At 39.6% G+C, this 21,052-nt stretch overlaps 1 protein-coding gene across 5 annotated transcripts in view; it reads left to right on the top strand.

The window, feature by feature from the left end:
- Positions 1-21,052, top strand: part of TEK (TEK receptor tyrosine kinase) — a 98,827-nt gene that overhangs the window by 53,695 nt on the left and 24,080 nt on the right. For all 5 annotated transcript variants that reach the window (XM_035696772.2, XM_035696773.2, XM_025433301.3 and 2 more), the window contains 8 exons: positions 2,102-2,233; positions 2,753-2,893; positions 3,918-4,046; positions 6,993-7,144; positions 8,811-8,955; positions 14,111-14,272; positions 15,434-15,568; positions 19,496-19,783. In XM_035696772.2, coding sequence (XP_035552665.1) covers positions 2,102-2,233; positions 2,753-2,893; positions 3,918-4,046; positions 6,993-7,144; positions 8,811-8,955; positions 14,111-14,272; positions 15,434-15,568; positions 19,496-19,783 — 1,284 coding nt within the window. The remainder of the gene's footprint in view (positions 1-2,101; positions 2,234-2,752; positions 2,894-3,917; positions 4,047-6,992; positions 7,145-8,810; positions 8,956-14,110; positions 14,273-15,433; positions 15,569-19,495; positions 19,784-21,052) is intronic.

The following is a 21,052-nucleotide window of genomic DNA, read 5'->3' on the forward strand; positions in this document are numbered from 1 at the left end:
AAGCAATGAGGTACAGCTGAAGGCATTTGTCTATTTCTCATAACTGTAGGCATCTCTTCAGGACAAAATTGAAATCTAGGAAAATATCAGTGCATAAAGACTTTGTGTGAAAAATCCCACTGGTTGTATTTATAGGATTTCTTTTCAATATAAATTCTCTGACAAAAGATTTATTATAACCATTGAGTTTATAGGATTTCTCTCTGTATGCATGAACATTTGGTTTCCTAAAATATAAAACCTCAGGGCTTTTAAAGAAAATTAATAGAAACCTGATTGCATCTTGTTGCTTATCAACGAACTCTTTTCCTGGCTTCTCCATCCCCAAGAGATCACCTCAATTTTCCCCTCAAGCTTTATTCTTTTATCTTTTCCAGGAGTAGGGGAGAAGCTGAGAAAGGTCTATAGATACGTAGAGCCCTAGAGATAATAGTTTAATGTAACAGGACGCCCATTTTCTTCTCCATGGGCTGCCATCATTAGTTTTAAACACCTGTAAATAACCTGTGGTCTGGCTTTTAAGAAATCACTAATTGTGCAGAAGTATTTTTCCCTTTATATATTAAGGCATGTAAATATTAACTTCTAGGCATTTTGCAGCTTTATCTATTAAGTGGAAGTCTGTAAGAAAGGGTCTATGTAGGGACGCCTGGGTGGCTCAGTGGTTTAGAGCCTGCCTCCAGCCCATGGCGTGATCCTGAAGTCCCAGGATCAAGTCCCACATCGGGCTCTCTACATGGAACCTGCATCTCTCTCTGCCTATGTCTCTGCCTTTCTCTCTCTCTCTCTCTCTCTCATGAATAAATAAATACAATCTTAAAAAAAAAAAAAGGAAGGGTCTGTGTAGACAGTCTTCCTGATTATTTTAGAGAAAATACTGATAACCAGGAATTCTTGCCAAAGAAATTATAAAGTTACATCAGCTGTAGGCACAGGTCCAAGCTTACCCCCTGAGACTAATACTCAGGGACAAAGATACTAGTTCTTTTCAGGCGAGAAATTAAATTTCTGACCACAAAGGGTCATCCCAACACCCCTGACTTTTTTCCTTAATCAGAAGGTATCCTTGGATTCAAATAACCACCTAAAATCACCAAATGGGAGAAAGAAGTATCCAGGAGGGGCACCTGGGTGCCTCAGTCAGTTAAGCATCTGACTCTTGATTTCAGCTCAAGTTAGGACCTCAGAGTCCTGAGATAGAGCCCTGCGTGGGAACTCCATGATGAGCATGGGGTCTGCTTGAGAGTTGCTACCTCTCTTGTGCCCCTCCCTTTGCTTGCGTGCACTTGCATGCTCTCTCTCTCTTTCATTAATTAATTCATTAATTAATGTTTAAAAATCTTAAAGAAAAAAGAAATATCCAGGAAATAAGAAGCTAGAAGCATTTTACCACTCTTATACTTTAGGTTTTGTATATCTTGTTTCAGTTCTTATGTTTTTTACCTGAAAAACAGGTGGATGCTACTAGCTCCTGCTTGCTTTTTTAACTGAATCTTTTCTCTATATTACTGTAGACCAAAGGTTCTCATACTCTGGCATACATCAGAATTATCTGGAGGACTTGGCAAGCACAGATTGCTAGGCCACCTCCAGAGTTCTCATTCAGTAGGTCATGGATGGGGGGTACATTTGGGATTTACAACTCTAGCAGATTCCAAGGTAATGGAGAAGCTATTGGTCAGGGATCAACGTTAGAAAACCATTGTTTTGGCTCTGATCATTCGTGCAGCTCCCAAACACGCCAGGCCTTCCTCCTTTGCCTCACTTTTTCTTGGGACACACTCTATAGCCTATCTTCTTTCCTAATTATATGGTTATACTGATTCTGCTCACACACCACCTCCTCCAAGAAGCCTTCATTTATACCCTCTTCCATACCTAAGACAGGATAAAGTACTCCTTGTCTTTATTTCTATCCTTATTTCCTGTTTCCATTGTCTATTTCTCATATAAGACTGTTAGCTTTTAGAGAACTGAGATTGTATTTTGTTTCTCTTCATTTACTAATGTCCAGTAAAATGACTGACATGTTATAGGGTGCTCACTAAAGGTTTATGGAGTGAATGTGCTCTACTCACCAGAGCCTTGTTTTCCTTAAAAGGATGTGAAGCTCAGAAGTGGGGACCTGAATGTAACCGTGTCTGCACTGTGTGTATGAACAATGGTGTCTGCCATGAAGATACAGGAGAATGCATTTGCCCACCGGGATTTATGGGGAGAACCTGTGAGAAGGGTAAGTCAAGAGCACTAGATGAGTAAACTGTGGATTTCAAAAGCAATCCCTGGGGCACCTGGGTGGAGTGGTTGAGCATGTGTCTTTGGCTCAGGTCATGATCCAGGATTCTGGGATTGAGTCCGCATCAGGCTCCCTGCAGGGAGCCTGCTTTTCCCTCCTGCCTATGTCTCTGCCTCTCTCTGTGTGTCTCTCATGACTAAATAAAGAAAATCTTTAAATAATAATAAAATAAGAAATAATAAAAAGCCATCACTGCTGGAGGTAGAATTTTAACTCTGGAAACCATTTGGGAACAGAAACTACATGGACCATATTAGGCCATGTGGAAACTCCATGTGAACTAGAAAAAGATACCCTTTCCTAAAGGTTCTTTATTGACGATCAATACTGTCTGTTCATGCCATAGCTGAGACTGGATTATTTTCCACATTCACTAGGAGAGACCCTTAAAAGAAGACTCATACATTTCAAGGGGTTGAATATTTGACTCTGAATCATCTTTTTCTCCCCCCAAAGCTTGTGAACTGCACACATTTGGCAGAACTTGTAAAGAAAGGTGTAGTGGACCAGAGGGATGTAAGTCCTATGTGTTCTGTCTCCCAGACCCCTATGGGTGTTCCTGCGCCACAGGTTGGCAGGGTCTGCAGTGCAACGAAGGTATGTATCAATCACACCCCTGAACAGAAAAAGTTCTAGTGGGTTTACCAAGGAGATCCAGCTTGCTGGAAATAATAGAGTAAAAATGCACCTGAACTATTCACTCAACTATCCATTGCTGAATTACAGGGTTTTAAATCAGAGATGTTTTCATCTCAAGTTAATTATGCTTTCATAATTAAGACCTTATAGAAAGTGCTTCTCGTGCACATCATCTGGACCTTATAGAAAGTGCTTCTCATGCACATCATCTGGGGTTCTTATTAAAACACAGATTCTGACTCCATACGTCTGGACTGGCACCTGAGTTTCTGCATTTCCAAGAAGCTCCCACATGGTATTCATGCTGCTGGTTTTCAGACCAACTTTGAGTTGAAAAGCCATAGAGATTTGCTTTTTCAGTGGGCTATAGATATCAGAGCTCTTAGTTCTGATCCAGACAGAATTTGGGATTTGAAAATAGAGGAAGATCTTTTCTTCTGTGGACATTATGTAGGCAGCACTAACTTCACCTACTCAAAGATTCCCTCTGCCCTGTCTAAAACATACCTGCCTGTTTGGTGAGGCTCAGTGGTATAAGTTTTACATCTTTGCAGTATGAGTTTCATGTGTGCTCTTACACAGTAGCTTGCCATGACTGGGCAGTCAAATTTATCAGACCCTCCCTAAGGAATGCTAATGAGGTGGATCGGCCAGAGCTCAAAGGTTTTCAGAATTTACGTCACAAATTCAACTCTCCACATCTGGCATCTTGGGAGCTATGATGGGGTCCCAGCAACCTTGTAACGATGTTCTGAGTTAGAGCAGTTCAGTAAAAAATAGAAGCAAGCCACATATGTAATTCAAAACTTTCTAATAGCCACCTTTAAAAAACAGTTAAAAAAAAAAAAAGCAGGTGAAATAATTTTTAGGATTCTATTTCACCCAGTAAATAGCTTGGAAAGAAAAATTGAACTAGCCACCCATAGCCTTAGTTTTCTCCCTTCGTCGGGGTTAACAAGGGTTCTGGTGTCTTTGTTTACAGCGTGCCAGCCTGGTTATTACGGGCCAGACTGTAAGCTCAGTTGCAGGTGCAGCCACGGGGAGATGTGTGATCGGTTCCAAGGATGTCTCTGCTCTCCAGAACGCCAAGGGCTCCAGTGTGAGAAAGAAGGTAAAGCAAGGTAACACTGTAGTTGGCGCCATGGTCAGCACGTCTGAACTGAGCTCTGCTGGTTCTGATTCTTCCTCCAGAAGCCCAAATTCCTCAAGCCACTTCTGCTTCCATCCAGAAGTTGGAAGGATATATCCCAAACCCTAAAGGACAACATTCCAGCTCTTTCTACAGGCCCTCCTACTGGCCTTCATTTCTCCTCCCACTAGGAACACATGTACTCATTTGGTGGCACACTGAGTGATGACTGGCTGGCTGGGGGCTCCTCCTGTCTCTTCTGTGCCCTTCCCTAGGACCCATCTTCTCCCGGGATATGCACACCAGGGAACTACTCTGGAGGCATTTGGACAAAGGCTATTTTTGAAAAGAAAGATATAAAAAAGAAGAAGAAAATTAGAAAACATTACCCTCAAAATGAAATTTTAAATAATTCTAGTTCAGAAAAGACCTTAGAGCAAGGAGTCCACAAACTTTGACCCACTGACCAAATCCAGTCCTCTATTTTTTTCAGCCCTCTATTTTTTTTAACAGCTTCATTGACATACAATTTTTATACCATGAAATCCATCCCTTTTCAATGTACAGCTGAATGATTTTTAGTATATTTACAGAGTTGTGCAACCATCACCACAATCTAATTTTAGAATGCGTCTGTCATACCAAAAGAAACACTGTCCCTGTTGGCCAGAACTCCCATTCTCTGCTCCCCTCAGCCCCTGGCAACCACAAGTTTACTTTATCTCTATAGATTTACTTATTCTCTTGACATTTCATAAACTATAAATGGGATCACACGTTTCATGGTCTTTTGTGGCTGGCCTCTTTCACTGACCATACTGTTTTTGAGGTTTAACTGTATTGTAGCATTTATCAGTACTTCATCCTTTTTCTTTCCCTACCATCTGTTGTTATAAAGAAAATTTTATTGGCATGTAGCCACACGAATTCGTTGAGAATGCATAATCGGTGGCTGCTCACACACTACAACAGGGTTGGGTAGCTAGTTAGCAGGAACTTTCAGCCTGCAAAGCTGAAAATATTTACTGTCTAGTCCTTTACAGAAAAAGTCTGCTAATTCCTGCCCTAGAATACACTTTTTAAAATTAAAAGAAGCATATTTTTAGGTATTTTCAAAATTTAAAAATAATGAACATGTGCTATTTTTTCAATCCTACAAATCAAATGTTACAGAAAGAAATCTACACTCAGGGCAATAAGACTAAGACCCTTAGGGTTTTTTCTCTGTTCTTTTTTAAAATCAGAACAAACATGGGAGGAAAATACCAACAATTGTTTTTCAAAGGCTTTGGCTAAGCTTTAGGTGTTCACTTCTTTCTCCAGTGTTTGGACTTGGCTGCAGGGCAGGAACCTGGGAGGGTCTAGGAAGGGAAGGAAAGGCCTTGGGGCTGCTGGAGGATTGGGTTGAAAATAGCTAACAAGCCAAAGGATTTGAATTTTCAATTTTATGCCTACTTTTCTGTTTTGAGCCTGAAGTTGCAAAAGGTGTGAGAATCTCAGACCCAGATCCAGGCCTTCCACTTTCGGAGAGAAGCCCTCCTCCCCCTTTCCGGATTCTGCTCCACCTCCACCTGCACACCCGGGGTCACCTCTGGAGGACTGCAGGAAATACCCAGTGGCAGTATAGGACAGACTTAACCGCCTTACTAGTGTCAAAGCACTTTTTAAAATTCCTATGCGGGGCAGCCCGGATGGCTCAGTGGTTTAGCGCCGCCTTCAGCCCAGGGCGTGATCCTGGAGACCAAGGAACGAGTCCCACGTCGGGCTCCCGGTGCATGGAGCCTGCTTCTCCCTCTGCTTGTGTCTCTGCCTCTCTCTCTCTCTGTCTCTCATGAATAAATAAGTACATAAATAAGTAAAAATAACTATGCGAATAACTTCTTAGGATGAAAAATCTGGTAGATTCTAATCATAATCCCTTCAAGTCTACAGATAGGTCAAGGAATTACTCTTGTAGTTCTTAGACCTCTTTTTTTCCGGCTCCATAACTTACTGCATTCTAGGTCAGAGACAAAGGACATCAATAGAAAATATGAATGTTGGGTTTACTGTGTCCCTGCCTCCTCCACCTCCTCTCCCTGGCCCCCAGAACCAACGGCTTGCTGCTCTTGCGGGGGCACTTCTACTATCCACATTCTTCACTACCGTGTCTCCTGTTTAGTCACAAAGGGTCTGAGGTTCTCTGGAGCCCTACAATTCAGAATTAAATTGTTAAATTTCAGGATTATTCATTCTCTACAGTGTAGGTATGAGGCAAGGAGTCCTGATACCCTTTTTGCCACCAGAGACATTTTCTTTATTGGCAGTATTGGCAGCGACACTTTTCATTTGGCTGTTGCCTAGAAACCAGTTTGGGGGTGTAATTCTTTTTTTTTTTTTTTTTTGTTATGGGGGTGTAATTCTAGTCCACTTCACTTCTTGCATATAAATGTGAATGGCTTCATCGCCTGCTACTTGCAGATTTCCAATCAGTGGGGATCAAAATGGAGGATCATGTTGGTCAGCAATATTGTGGGTTTGTTTTCTGAGTCAAAGAAGACCTCGTTTTTATTTTTGTTTTTTTGCTTTTGTTTTTGTTAACATTCTCTTAAAAAGTAAAAGCTGTTGAAAGGTAAGGCCAGGGAAGATGTGGCCATGATAAACATCTTAACATAGAGACCGTCTGTCTCAGATCCACTGAGGGGAGCACAGCATTATGGCAGAGTGTGGACTCTGGATTCATATAGCTCTGAGCTTGATTCTGGACTCTGAGCCTCAATCTTCTCATCTGTAAAATGGAGACTGCAATAACATCCCCCCGCAAGTTTATTAAAACAATATAATATTTGCAAAGTTCTTAACTGGGATGTGACTTGTCAAATGGTAGCTGCTTTTATTACTGTTGCTGTGTCAAAGATTCGATTTCACAGTGCTGTTTTCCTCATGCAGGCATGCCAAGGATGATCCCAAAGATAGAGGATTTGCCGGATCACATAGAAGTAAACAGTGGTAAATTTAACCCCATCTGCAAAGCTTCTGGCTGGCCACTACCTGCCAATGAAGAAATGACTCTCGTAAAGCCGGATGGGACAGTGCTCCATGTAAGAGTTATTTCTAATCTGACTTCCGAGACTACTAGATGCTTTCTGTTGTAGTAATCACCTCTCTCAAGGCTACATTCCACCCTGGGCTTGCATCCTCTGAACCTGGTATGTTGTTAGCTTGGACAAAATGCCATGTCCCTGGGGAGATAGAGCAGATTCACTGCAGCCTGCCCATTGCTATAGTGCAAGGTTAGAAAGAGATGACCACAGTGGAATTGATGAAGATGAGTCCCGAGGATGGGACTCGTCCTGCAGAACTTTCTGTGTGTTTTGAGAGGTATATGTCAGCCTGTGCAGGTTCTACTCCTCACAATATCCCCATGTTCTAACTTCTCATATCAGGAAGAATGAGGTGGTCTTGTGGCCACCAAAGGGTGTGGCAAGATGTGGCCACATGAATCAGCAGGAGATTCATGTGTTACCTACCATGTGCTACAGGAAATGGAACTTTGATGACTGGTCTACTTCTATTGTGCTCTTTGGAGCAAAAATTAGCAGAGTATGAAAGACAGGAGTTCAGTATAATTTATTTGACTCTAGATAGATCTACTCCCACATTTCCCATTCAGAGATAATCCATAGAATCCCTTGGATCTGAATACATTCCTAGGGCCCCCTACCTCTAGACTCTGCCCTGTTGCCTTGTTGCTCAGCACTGGTTAGAGTGCTGTCATAGCAATTCTTTTTTGCTGGAGAGGACTAAGCAACTTTTCCAATATGTTTCCCTTCTTTCTTCCAATAATCTCAATGCACCAAATTTCTCTGTCACAAGTGATCTTCAAAAAAAAAAAAAAAAAAAAAAACAAGTGATCTTCAGGAAGTTGCTGTATTTTCCTATCTAAAAATTTTGAAATGCTTATCTGTTTTTTTTTTTTTTTTTCTCTCAAAGATGACTGAAAATCAACTTGACAAGAGGGTAGATGTGAGTGGCCTTGTGGGGGCAGGATATGTAGACTGTGCCATTACTGGTTTCTACACATCAGATGTTCCTGATTCCACTCAACTCATTAGGTAGTGAAGCCAACTGACAGCTTCTTAAAATCTTGTTGGCCTTTTCCTGGGTTAATGGAAGTAACAGCTACTATCTAGTAGTGTAGAGGGTCAACCATGCTATATACAACATGCTGCATAATATTACCTGTCCCTTTTCTATACAAGTGGAAATTGGTCAGGTGAAGTTGAATAAGGAATTGGTCAAAAGTGACAGAGTAGGGATGTGAATTGAAGTCTGTGTGTCTTCAGAGCCCTGATTTTACCCGCAGTTTTGTGGGTTTCAGTAGTGCAGTTATAGTGTAGATAGTTCCCAGTTATTTCAGGGAGCTATTTTGTCGTCTCACCCAGCCATCTCTGTATTCAACCAGGAAGGAACAAATGTTACCAGAGCAATTTAAAGGAATTAAGTTCCTAGCCTGTAAGTGTTTACCCCACACTCCCAAACACACAAACACAACAGCAGGATCTGAGAGGGCATCAATCCAATATAAACTTACAGGGCTACTACAATAGCTTTGGAAATAAGCCAATGATTATACTAGCATTGCATTTGGCTTCTTAATCTTTCCTTAGAAAACTTCTTATCAAACAATGAGATGGGGTCAGTGTTATGGGCCTTTCGTGTGTTTATGCCTCCCTAGAAGCTTTTATTTGTATTTGACCCTTCCAGCCAAAAGACTTCAATCTTACGAGTCATCTGTCAGTGGCCACATTCACCATCCACCGGATCCTCCCCCCTGACTCAGGAGTCTGGGTCTGCAGTGTGAACACAGTAGCTGGGATGGTGGAAAAACCTTTCAACATTTCTGTTAAAGGTAAGCTCCATTTTCTAGAGGAAGAGCTTGCATCCTCAGTACATTGTGTTTATGTATCTTTGGGTGCTGCTCCAAGATAGAGATGTTACCTGAATACTAAAATGCTTTGGAAAATTTCCAGGATACCACACCTTGAAAATTTTTTATATGCATGAAAATGGAAAGGGGGGATTAAGTATATGACCTTTGGAGTTACACAGCCCTGGATTTGATTTTTGTCCCTAATAGCTAGAAAACTTGTATATAGCCCTGAGCAAATGAATTTAACCTCTCTGAGTCTTTCTTGATTTGAAAATAAAGCTTAGTTTATCTACCTCTCCGGATTATTGTGAAGATTTGTTGAATATGCAAAACACCTGGAATTGTGTCTGGCACAACATATCTAGTAGTGTTTATTTTACATGAAAAGTTTGACTTCATCATTGTTGTGAGTTCCTATTCATTATTGTGCAGGATAATTTGGAAAATACTTTGAGAATTACTCACTTATTATGAAGTCCAGGCTATGCTGTATAATGAACACAAATAGTTTTTTCACATATTCAGCATTGATTATTCTTCCTGCAGTGAATTAATATTTCAAAATTCACATTAATTAAGTAGATAGGTATGCATTTGTGGTTGAGGGGAAGAAGCAACATGGAGGTAAATCCAAGTTAGCTTGGCTGGTATACATAAATACTGCAAGGAATTTTAAGCTTGGAAGTTTCTTATGAACCCATTTAGACAAAAACAGCTAACAGCTCTCTGATATATTTTGATGAAAGGCACTGGGCTAAGTACATCATATAAGTCATCTTATTTAATTTTTATAAGAACTCTGTTCAACAGATATTGTTATCACCACTTTACCAGAAAGAAAAGAAGATTCAGAGGGTTTAGTGAACTTGTATAAAGTAGCATATCTGTTAAGGAGTAAATCTTAGTTTTGAACCTGGGTCTCCTGAATCCAAATAATGCATCATCATTTCTAGACCATTTTGTTTTCTGAGTCTCCTCTGTTAAAGATTAGGAAGCAAGATAACCAATGTTGATTTGTATTTTACCCATTTTGTTACTTGATTAGGAATCTTTGGGCTGTCTGAGAGGTAATGTCCATAAATGAAATAAATGTAAGTGCCCAGAAGATAATCTTTTTAGAAGACCAATAACAACATTAGCTTAAATATAGCCTTGTAGATTTGGATTCTCTACCCTGAACATCCACATAAACTGCCACAGAATTGTTAATATTCTTTTAGATTACTGGAAAAGGCCTTGATCTGTTTTATTCAGTAGAACATTCACATGACCAAATTATTTCTTATATCTTACATGTTCTTGAAAGGGAGGAAATGATATGCAGACAAGACAAATTACCTTATTTTTAAGCTTCTTGGAATGTTTGCTAGACATGGAAAATAAATAAGTCAAAAATAAACCATGTTGCTAAGATTCAGAAGAGTCAGTTCTAATTTTTATTTTTTAGTAGAAGACACAGCACACAACATCAACGCATAGAAGCGCATAGAAGCATCTGTAGTATTGCTATTGATGTCATATTTATAATGACTTAGCTCTACATGATGGTTAGCTCTTAATGATTTAGCTCTTCATGTCATATTTACTAATATCTATAAAATGAAAATAGTTGTATTTACTGATATTTATAAAATGATAATTAGGTAAATTAATCAGTGTCTTTAATCATAATATTTTTTTAAAGATGTGAGGATTTCTTTTTAAGATTTTATTTATTTTATTCATGAGAGTCACAGAGAGAGAGAGAAGCAGAAAAATAGTCAGAGGGAGAAGTAGGCTCCATGCAGGGAGCTGATGTGGGACTCGATCCCGGGTCTCCAGGATCACACGCCCTGGGCCAAAGGCAGACACTTAACCACAGAACCACCCAGGTGTCCCAGATGTAAGGATTTTACTACCAGAATACAATTTGGTACAATCAATTTGGAAAACTGAAAATATATGCATAAGTTAAGCATACATATACCTATGACCTGGCAATTCTCCTTGAGGTATAAGCTCAAAAGAAATGAGTATATGTTCAAAAAAGACATCTTCAGTGTACAGAGCAATTTAATTCATAATATCCCAAACTGAAATTAACCCAAATCTTCATCTACATTATAAAGGATAAATAATTTGTAGTGTAGTCATTCCTAATGGGTTGCTCAGGCTGCTATACAAAGTTCCACAGATGAGGTGGCTTAACCACAGCAATTTATTTTCTCAAGTTCTGGAGGCTAGGTAAATGATCAAGGTGTCAGCAGAGTTAACTTCTCCTGAGGCCTCACTTCTTGGTTCATGAATGGCTGTCTTTTCCCTGTATTTTCACATGGTCTTCCTCTGTGTGTATGTGTCCGAATGTATTCTTCTTATAAGGGACAACAGTTGTATTGGATTAGGAACAACCTTAATGACCTCATCTTGACTTCATTACCTCTTTAAAGACCCTGTCTCCAAATAGAGTTAGCTTCCAAGGTACTGGGGGTCAAAACTTCCACATAAGAATTTGGGGGGAAACACAGTTCAGCTCATAACATCATACCGTGGAATATTAAACAGAAATAAAAAAGAATTAATTCCTGCAACAATATGGATATCATGGACACAATAAAGAGCAAACAAAAATACATGCTTTGTGATTCCATTTGTCTAAAGTTAAAAACAAGGCAAAACTAACTGAAAGTGACAAAAGCCAGGATAATAGTTCCCTATTGATGGGAAAGGGTCACAAGAGTGTCTTCTGGGGGGCTGGAAATGTTCCCTCTCTCAATCTGGGTGATAGTTACATGAGTGTGTACACAGGTAAAGTCCCTCAAGCTAAATACACTTAAGATTTTTGCACTTTATGGTATGTATATCTCAGTACAAATTATTAAAAGACAAAAAATAAAATGATATATTACTAAGAGGAATCTTTGGAGCAATTTGTTTCACGCTTATAAAAGTATCACAAGATACTAGTATTTTTTTTTAAGATACTAGTATTTATAGCTACAATAAAATAAGCATTTGCTGTTTTAAGCAAATAGGTGGTGTTATTTGCTCATATAAGGGAAGCATGACTTAACGAATGAATTTATTCACAGAAGTGCACTCTTCTCAGAAACTACTGTAAGTAAAAACACTAGCAGAATCTGAAAGATCCTATATTATATAACATACATATTTGGGTGTATTTTTAAGGATGGGCTGACGGAGCTACAGAACTTACTAGAAATTCAATTGTCAAACATTTATGCAGCACCTGTAAACCATGTATGGTCTTTGCCCTAATGGAGTTTAGAGTCCATTGCAATGTTTTACAATATTTTGATCACTATCACCTTACCAAGGAACCCCTTTAGAAATTTATTCCCAAACTCTCCTCCCATCACCATAAAATGTTAATATAATGAATATACTGCATATCTATTTGTGCACTGTGGCCCTTTGGAAGGCCACAACCATTGTAATATCTGAGGCTTTTTCAATCCTGAGAGAACCCACTTTAACCTACATAGGGGTGCTATTTCACCCTATTGAGAATATATGGTCTTTAAGGTGGGCAGATTATTCTAAATTATATGGTGGACCTACTCTAATCATATGAGTCTGTAAAATTAGAGAATTTTACCTAGCTATAGTCAGAAAGAGATATCACAATGAAAGAAGGATCAAAGATATATGATGCTGTTGACTTTGAAGATGGAGGAAGGGACCACAAGCCAAGGAATGTAGGTGGTTTCTAGAAGTTGGAAAGAACAAGGAAACAGAGTCTCCCTTTGAGCTCCCTTACAGCCCTACTGACACTTTGATCTTAGCCCAGTGAGACCTATGTCTGACTTCTGACCTCCAGAATTGTAAGAATAAATCTGGGTTGCTTTAAGCCAAAGAAGAGAGAAAGAGAAAGAGACCATGCATAGTCTAGAAGAAGACCAATATCAAATGATCACACAAAATCTCTAAGAATAATAAATTCTGAAAATTGCAATGAAGTAACAGAGTGAGTTCTTTGAAGCCCAACTGAGGTTTTGGTATAACCCCTTTGAAGAAGGAAGTCCCATCAGAACTGATTGCTGAATGATCCCCTGAGAGGTAACAGGGAATGGTGGGAGGTCTAGGTACATTGCTTACAGGAGAACAGCATTTACAAAAAATCGGAGACAGAAAGAAGACGGGGTGCATTGTTAGTTGGATGAATTGAAAGGTCAGTGGCACTGGATGTATTAGGTGAAGGGAAGAGGAGGCAGGGGCTCAATTGTGCAAGGCCTGGCTGGTCACAAAATGAATTTTGGATTTTATTCTAAACATGACGGGAATCCATGATAAGGACTTGAGCAGGGGAGTGATCATATTTTAAGACATACTTTGTGGATAGTGGGTTGGAGGGGCAAGAGCAAAGCCAGGAGATCATAGCACAGGCGACTGCATTGAATCTGAACAGAGAACTGTAAGAGTGATACAGGAGACTGGGGGAGTTCTTGGGCCCTGAGACTTCAACCACCAGCTGGTGCCAGGTTCTTGACTTCGTTATGAGAAAGAATTCAAGCAGTTCAGAGTATAGCAGAAATTTTATTGCAAAGCCAAAGTACACACTGAAAGGGGATGGGCAGAGTGCAGCAGGTACACTCTGATACAGGATCTAAGTCACCCTGGTTGGACGCAGAGTCATGCTTTTTATGGATAGTCATAAGGAGCAGGTGATAGATTCTTGAAAGGTTCTGGGAATAGGTGGGGACTTCTAAGAAATCTGCATATCATTACTCATTCTGTATGTCAGCTACTATGTGCAGGCGCAGCCTAATTTTTCTCTTACAGATATTTCATAGTCAAGATGTGCAAGGAGTGCTTTAGCACCCCCCAGTGAAGGAGTCATTCTTTGTCATTTGCAGGCTAATCTGTGTGCATGCGCACCATGGGCTTGAGCAACAACAGGATGCTTATGGCCCTGAGAAACCAGAGAGCTATCACAGGTTTTACTCAGTTGTCACAAACACTCTGTCAGGTATCAGACTGCATTCCCTGTCTTTTGTTTGCAGTTACCCAGTGTTTCACTATTGTACCTGCCTCAAGAGGGTTTTGTTGGAAATGTAAGGTCACTAATCCTCTATCCCCACCAAAGAGCAATAATCCAACTCCAAAGACTAATCTGATTGTTGAAAATTTTGTTTAGTTCTTCCAAAACCCCTGAATGCCCCAAACGTGATTGACACTGGACATAATTTTGCTGTCATCAACATCAGCTCTGAGCCTTACTTTGGGGATGGACCAATCAAATCCAAGAAGCTTCTATACAAACCTGTTAATCATTATGAGGCTTGGCGGCATATTCAAGGTAAGATTTGAACAGGAAAGACTCAACCTAAAGAGGTGGCACCAGGAGAAAAAAAAATCCTCAAATATAGAAATCCTCTCTCCCACTCTCATTTCTCTGCCCAAAGATAATGGCTGTAGCAGAGGATTCCATTTCAGAGTATTAGAGAATTACTTACCAATCCTTAGGTATCACCATGCCTGTGATTTCCTAAAAAGGGCACTCTTCCATACTGTATATAGGTAATTGAGGAAATTACTAAAAGGAGAACAAAAGGAAGTTTTGGCTTAATGTTAACCCAGCTGACCTGGATATGTTGAACTAAGTCATGACACTGTTACTGAGCCCTGCACATTCTATTGTAGACTCATCCAAAATTCAGAATCCCAGTGACGTAAGGCTAATTTGCTAAGTTGCTGTTGACAATATCAATGGGTAGGTCTTATAAAAAGCAGCTTTTTTTTTCATATAGTGGTAATAATCCATAGTCACTTTCTGCAAGTGGACATCCACAAAGTGTTCTTCTAACAACTCTTAAACACAGTCCATTTTTTTTTCTCTTACCAACTGGGAATTTATCATATGGTAAGATAGTACTTCTGCAATACCTATGGAGAATAGAGGCTAAAACAAAAACTAAGGAGAAAAGATGCATATACTATTTGTCTATGGGATCTATTTTCAATTACTCTAGAACTCTTCATTTATAAATGGCAGGAGTATTATAAATCTGCTCTCTGGTCTTTGTAAACAAACCCTCAAAGAATCTCTTCTGTTGATAGCTTGATTGCAATCACTATGTATTTAAAAACAGTGGCAATTAAATTATTTTATATCATTTTGATTGGATTTTCCCCCCCTTAAATCTAATTGTTATTTCATATAGTTGAAAATTTGTGTGGTTTTACCCTACAGATGAAAAGACAAAAGATAGAGCAGAAGTGATTAAGTGGCTCAAGGAGGCTTACATTAAAATATGCATTGTAACCTGGAAACTTCCTTTAAAAAGTCTCATTTTCCTTCTGTTAGGAATAGTGAGGCCCTGAAGGGGGGATTGCCTATTTTACTTAGACATTGTATTTTTGAAAACCAAACACTAGTTTACATCACAGTAACAACATTCCATTTTAAACAATGTACAAGAATGCCAACTTAAGTTTCCTGGACTTTCCCTCTTCTCAGTGACAAATGAGATTGTTACACTCAACTACTTGGAACCTCGCACAGAATACGAGCTCTGCGTGCAGCTGGTCCGGCGTGGAGAGGGCGGGGAAGGGCATCCGGGACCGGTGAGACGGTTCACAACTGCTTCTATCGGTCAGTGGAAGCAGACGGCATTTATTCCTGCAGTGGCTGGGAGGGGGGAGGAAGGGGAAAGAGGAAGGAAGACCAGGAAGGGTGGTGGTGGGTGAGTGGGTGGGTGGGGATGCTGGGGGAAGGAGTTTGCTTTTGAATGGGTGGGAAAGTGACAGGAAGGTTGGTAGCTTGGAGCCAAATCCTTCTTTGATTTGGGCTGCACTCCTGGTCTCTGTCCCCAGGGGAGGGTGTCTGCAGCAGTATGGGGACAGAGGAGGAAGCAGATGAGCCTTCAGGAAGGCAGGGCCATCCCTTAGGAGCAGGGATTTACTTAGCAGCAACTGCTTGGCTCCTGAGTTTTACTAAAAGCTTCCTGTTTCCATCATCAGGGCCTATGCCAGACTCTCGCCACATACATACTTCAGAAATCCTGGTTTATTTATTTTTAAAACTAATTTCTAATTTTTCAAAGTTAATTCATGCACAGAGTTAAAACATCAAATACAATGAAAGGACTTTTTTTTTTTAAGGCTTTTTATCTAAAGAACAGCAGACCCCTGTTCCACCTTTCCACCTCGCAGTACTGCTTCCTACAGGTTCTCAAACATTAGAATCCATAAGAATTAGCTGGAGAACTTATTAAAACAGATTTCTGGGCCCCAACCCCAGAGTTTCTAATTTGGTAGGTTTGAGGTAGGTGTTAGACTCAAGATTTTACAGCTGTAAAAAGTTGACAAGTTGTATTTGATGTTGCTGATCCTGGGTCCCTACGTTCTAAGTAATATATGTAGCAATAGTTCTTTGATTGATCAATTTTAGTATCTATTGCCCTTCTACTGTGTTAATTGAGGGTCCCTTGAATTTGTGAAGTTTCCTTGATACTAACTTAAGCTCCAGCTTTCTGCTACCCAGGTACGTCTCTCTGAAACAAGAAGGAGATCACTTGTAAAGTTTATTTTCTAGTGTTCACTCTATATAATCATTTGTTACTGTCTCCCAGTCAGCTTTATAGTTTGAAGTTCGCGTAAATTTAATTCATATTATCTTCAAGGGTAAGAATTATCTTCCCCATTTTATAGATTGACAAGTAGAGTCTCAGAGTGGTTAATAAATTGATCTTTAGGCTTCACATCCTTTTATTTCTTCAATTATTATTTTTTTACCTAGGAGCCCAGAGAGACCATTTCTTTATCCTAGTTGGTCAATTTTTCTTATTTTTAGCCCACTTCCTAAAGGCAGAAGGAACTAGAATGAGATTGCTGTCCTGAAAAGGTGGTGCATCCCTAACAGACACTACCCTCTTTGCTCACCACTTCTCCCTCCTAGTTTTCATCCCACCAGCAGCATCCTTAAAGAACCAAATGGAACTCAGGAACTTCTCTGGTGCTTATAGAAGCAATGCACAAATAAGGGAAGGTTTCCCAGGAACTGACCAGGTAGCAAATAGAAAAAAAACACCAGAAACTGTAAGTTAGAAGATAAAGAGATCAAAAGGGGCTTCTGCTCTGTGGTCATGTTGCTGCTGAGAGGCAAATGGTAGTTAATTCTCTCTCTGGCCAGTTGATGAATCAAAGGGGAAGGTCATAATCTGACTCAGATGGAAAGTATTTAGAGAACAGATCATAAAACACTTCACAGACCCACACTGCACTGTCTTCAGCACTCAGAATATGTTCCAGCCAGGATGTATTTAGAAATGTCTTGGAATATTTCAAAGTAGTTCTCAGGGGTAGGTGGGGAGGGAATTCTTGAAGGTTCTTCTTTTCCCATCATTTGAATTTTGCTGATGTTTGTTTTTTAATTCATCCGGCAGTTGTACTATTTATAAGTTTGTTGATTTAATGTAGAGGCCAGGAGGCTCGGAGGGGAGGCAAGAGAGAGAGATCACACTCTGAACACATGGCAGAGAGAGGGCAGGTAGGGAGAAGTGGAGGGGAAGTCATGTTCCTGAAGGAAAGGAAAAAGCGAAATGACCATTTATCGAGTTACTCCTCTGTATAAAGCATAGGCTCCGGGGGTTTACATATATGCCCCAAAACATCAGCCCTCCCTTCCGCTTTGTTGTTAGAAGCTTGCCTGGCCCTTCTGGGTGGCTTCTTTTGGGACTTAAACTTCAGAGATGAGCAAAAGGAGCTGACACCCCCTCTTTCAACTTGTAAAGGATATAAAGAGTAATAACTATTTAGAGTAATAAATGTATTAATATTAAGTAGTTAAAATAATGATTTAATTTTCAAAGGCTACAGAGAATAATTATTGCTTTAGCATAATGCCAAGCAAGTTGTGAGACTTCCATAGTGTAACAGCAGGCAGGAGTCCCTGTCCCAGTGTATGGAAACAGACCCTTCCTCTTACCTCTAACCCAAAGGAGAGAGAGCAGTTTCTCACCCTTTTCTCCTTTTCCTCTCTCTCCTGCTCTCCCCCTCCCCCTCTTCCTTCAATCACTGCCCTCATTAGATATCTGTGTCCTTAGGACAAAATGTCTCTTTTGTCCTAATATCTCCCCTGCCATGAATTTTAATACCACAGATATATATATATATATATTACATAAGCTATTGTAATATCAAAAATGTTGTTATATCCCAGGAACCAATTTTTGCCCCCTTAGGGGGCAATAATGTCCCCACTCAGAATGTGTAAATTAGAGGATCCCCCTTCTATGTTTTGAAAATACTTAGTATCTGGAATTTAAAAGTCAATTTACTATTATTATAACTGAAAATACACAGAGTCCTTCTCTGTGCATAGACACAAGATAAGACAGGAAGGGAGGGAGGAAGGGAGGGAGGAAGGAAGGAAGGAGGGAGAGCAGGTTATGTAAGAGACCCTGACTCCTTCTAAGCATTTTCACATCCATTATCCCATTTGCTCCTCCTGAGTCTGAAAGATAACTATTTCCATTTTGTGTAACATGTGAACTTGGAGAGCTCATGAATTTTCCCAAGGCCACAAAGCTAGGCATTCTCCTATCTCTTTCATGTCAAACCCATATTGTTTCCATTCAGGTACCTGTCTGGTAGCCCAGGTTCTTGGCCAGGGCAGCATGTGGTCATAGCTAATACCTTGATGTGATGAGAGCAGGGCTTGGCCAAGTCATGTTACAATGTTTGAAATTCTTGCTACAGGGAAGTAACCCTGAAATTGCCTTAAAAGATATTACTCAAAATCGTAATAGAAATATGGAATAGTACCCACCCCCATCCCACAACCTTGGAAAATCCATGTTTTAATTTTTATCAGTTTCCTCTCTATTCTTCACCAATTGTAGCCATGACTTTTACCATGTTGCAATCACAGCTTTTTTTTCCTCACATATTAGAAATATTTTTATTGGCCTCCCATACTATTCTCAGTGATCTATTTTAATCCATTGGATGATTATATCATAATTTATTAAAGTGTTTTCCTATTTTGAGCATTTAGGATTCTTCTGATTGTTTGATATTATAAATAATGTCATAATACATGTCTTCATGCACTTAGGTTTTTCTCTTCCTTTGGATTATTTCTTCAGGATAAATCTCTGATATGGTCAGATTATGGGACCAAAACAGACAGTCATTTCTACAGCTCTTGAGAAATATTCCCCAGTTGTTCTCTAAAGGGATTCCTGTAGTGTAATTACTCAAACTACAAGATTAGAATTGTTATAAAGATTGGCACTTTTAATAGAAAAAAAGTACTAGACTGCTAGCTTGTGTTTCTTTGATGGTTTGTGAAGTTGTGTATTAGTCTAGATGCTAAGGTTATTCTGTAAAGTTGCCTTTTGGGGATGTTTGTGCTCCATCATATGCAAAAAATAATGATCTAAGGGTGCCTGGCAGTACAGTCAGTAGAGTATGTGACTCTTGATCTTGGGGTTTTAAGTTCAAACCCCACTTTGGGAATAAAGCTTACTTAAAAATAAAATCTTAAAAAAATCACGATCCTTCTGGTTTCTTCCAGGTCTTCCTCCTCCAAGAGGTCTCATCCTCCTACCAAAAAGTCAGACCACTCTAAATTTGACCTGGCAGCCAATATTTCCAAGCTCAGAAGATGACTTTTATGTTGAAGTGGAGAGAAGGTCTGTGCAAATGAATAGTGACCAGCAGAATATCAAAGTGCCAGGCAACTTGACTTCAGTACTACTTAACAATTTACAACCCAGGGAACAGTACATAGTCCGAGCCAGAGTCAACACCAAGGCCCAGGGGGAATGGAGTGAAGATCTCATTGCTTGGACCCTTAGTGACAGTAAGTAACTAATATGGCACCAACCTTGACTGAATGACATTTGGCTGCTGCCACTTGGACTTAGCTACCACCAAGTCAAGACTGTTTGCTAGAAATCATGAAAGGCAGTTAATTGTGAATGGAGGCTAATTGGTGCCCCACCCCAATGCAGCAAATCATATAAATAACTGGTAATATGTAAGGAACCTTCATATATTTGGGTTTGCAATAATTCAGGCAGGAGTGTGCTAAGATTTCCATTTCCTTGGTATGGAGTTATTAATTAAGTAAATTAATAGCATGGATAAGGTTTCCTAGGATTTGTTTAATTTGTTATAGGATAATTTTCAGGATTTTCCTGTTTCTTCATACACATAGATGCTGGTTAATTAGATAGGTCTTTTCCTAATCTTAAAAGTCAAATGACTGCTTGAAAAATCTTCATAGTAGATAATTCTTGGAGTTATAAAATATATTTGAGAGTAATAAAACCTTTTTTTTTCCTTCAAAATATTCTGTAGCTCAGGATTTTTTTTTATTTCAGATCAGTCATTTGAAATTAGTTGGAAGTTCTTGGGTTTCTTGGTAGTATTGAAAATTTTTCATTATTAAGCAAAGAGTTCTTTTTTGATTCACTGCATTAGAACTGTGTCTGTGCATTTTGGAGTCCTTGGAAAGATTAAATATTTCTTAGCCACATCAACCACCACTTACGTTAGGATCATGGGGTTCCTTGCCAACACCCTATGTCTGAGGCTCTCTTTGGCAGCTGCATCTCCATTTGCTCAATCCCAGATATAGAAACTGGCTCCGTGTTCTTCCAGCCACTCTCTTGTATCAGTGACATGTGGAAGTTTCAACTGCTTTGTCAGTGTTCAGGGATTGTTCATCATTTTTTAAGAGTTCTGTGAAATTAAAAAATTACAGAATAGTGCAGAGAAAAATACAACAAACACATTCCTACCACCCAGAATTAACTACTGTTAATATTTGTCATATTTGTTTTCAGCTTTTTTGTTGACTTGTGGAAGTAATGGCACAATACAGAGAGATCACAAGGCCCTTGAACCATCATCCCTACTCCCGTTCTATGGCCTGTTCCCCAGAGACAACTCAATTATGAGTTTGCTGTGTATCTTTCCATTCAAGGTTGAATCAGCACAATGTGTTAGATTCATCCGTAAGTGTGCATATGCATACATACCATTCTTCATCTCGTTTTGTGGAATAAATGCTATGATTTCCATCTTACCCATGTTCATTGTTTAGATCTGACTTATATTTTTTTAA

This window comes from Canis lupus, chromosome 11 (assembly GCF_003254725.2).
Source record: "Canis lupus dingo isolate Sandy chromosome 11, ASM325472v2, whole genome shotgun sequence".
Lineage (NCBI taxonomy): Eukaryota > Metazoa > Chordata > Mammalia > Carnivora > Canidae > Canis > Canis lupus.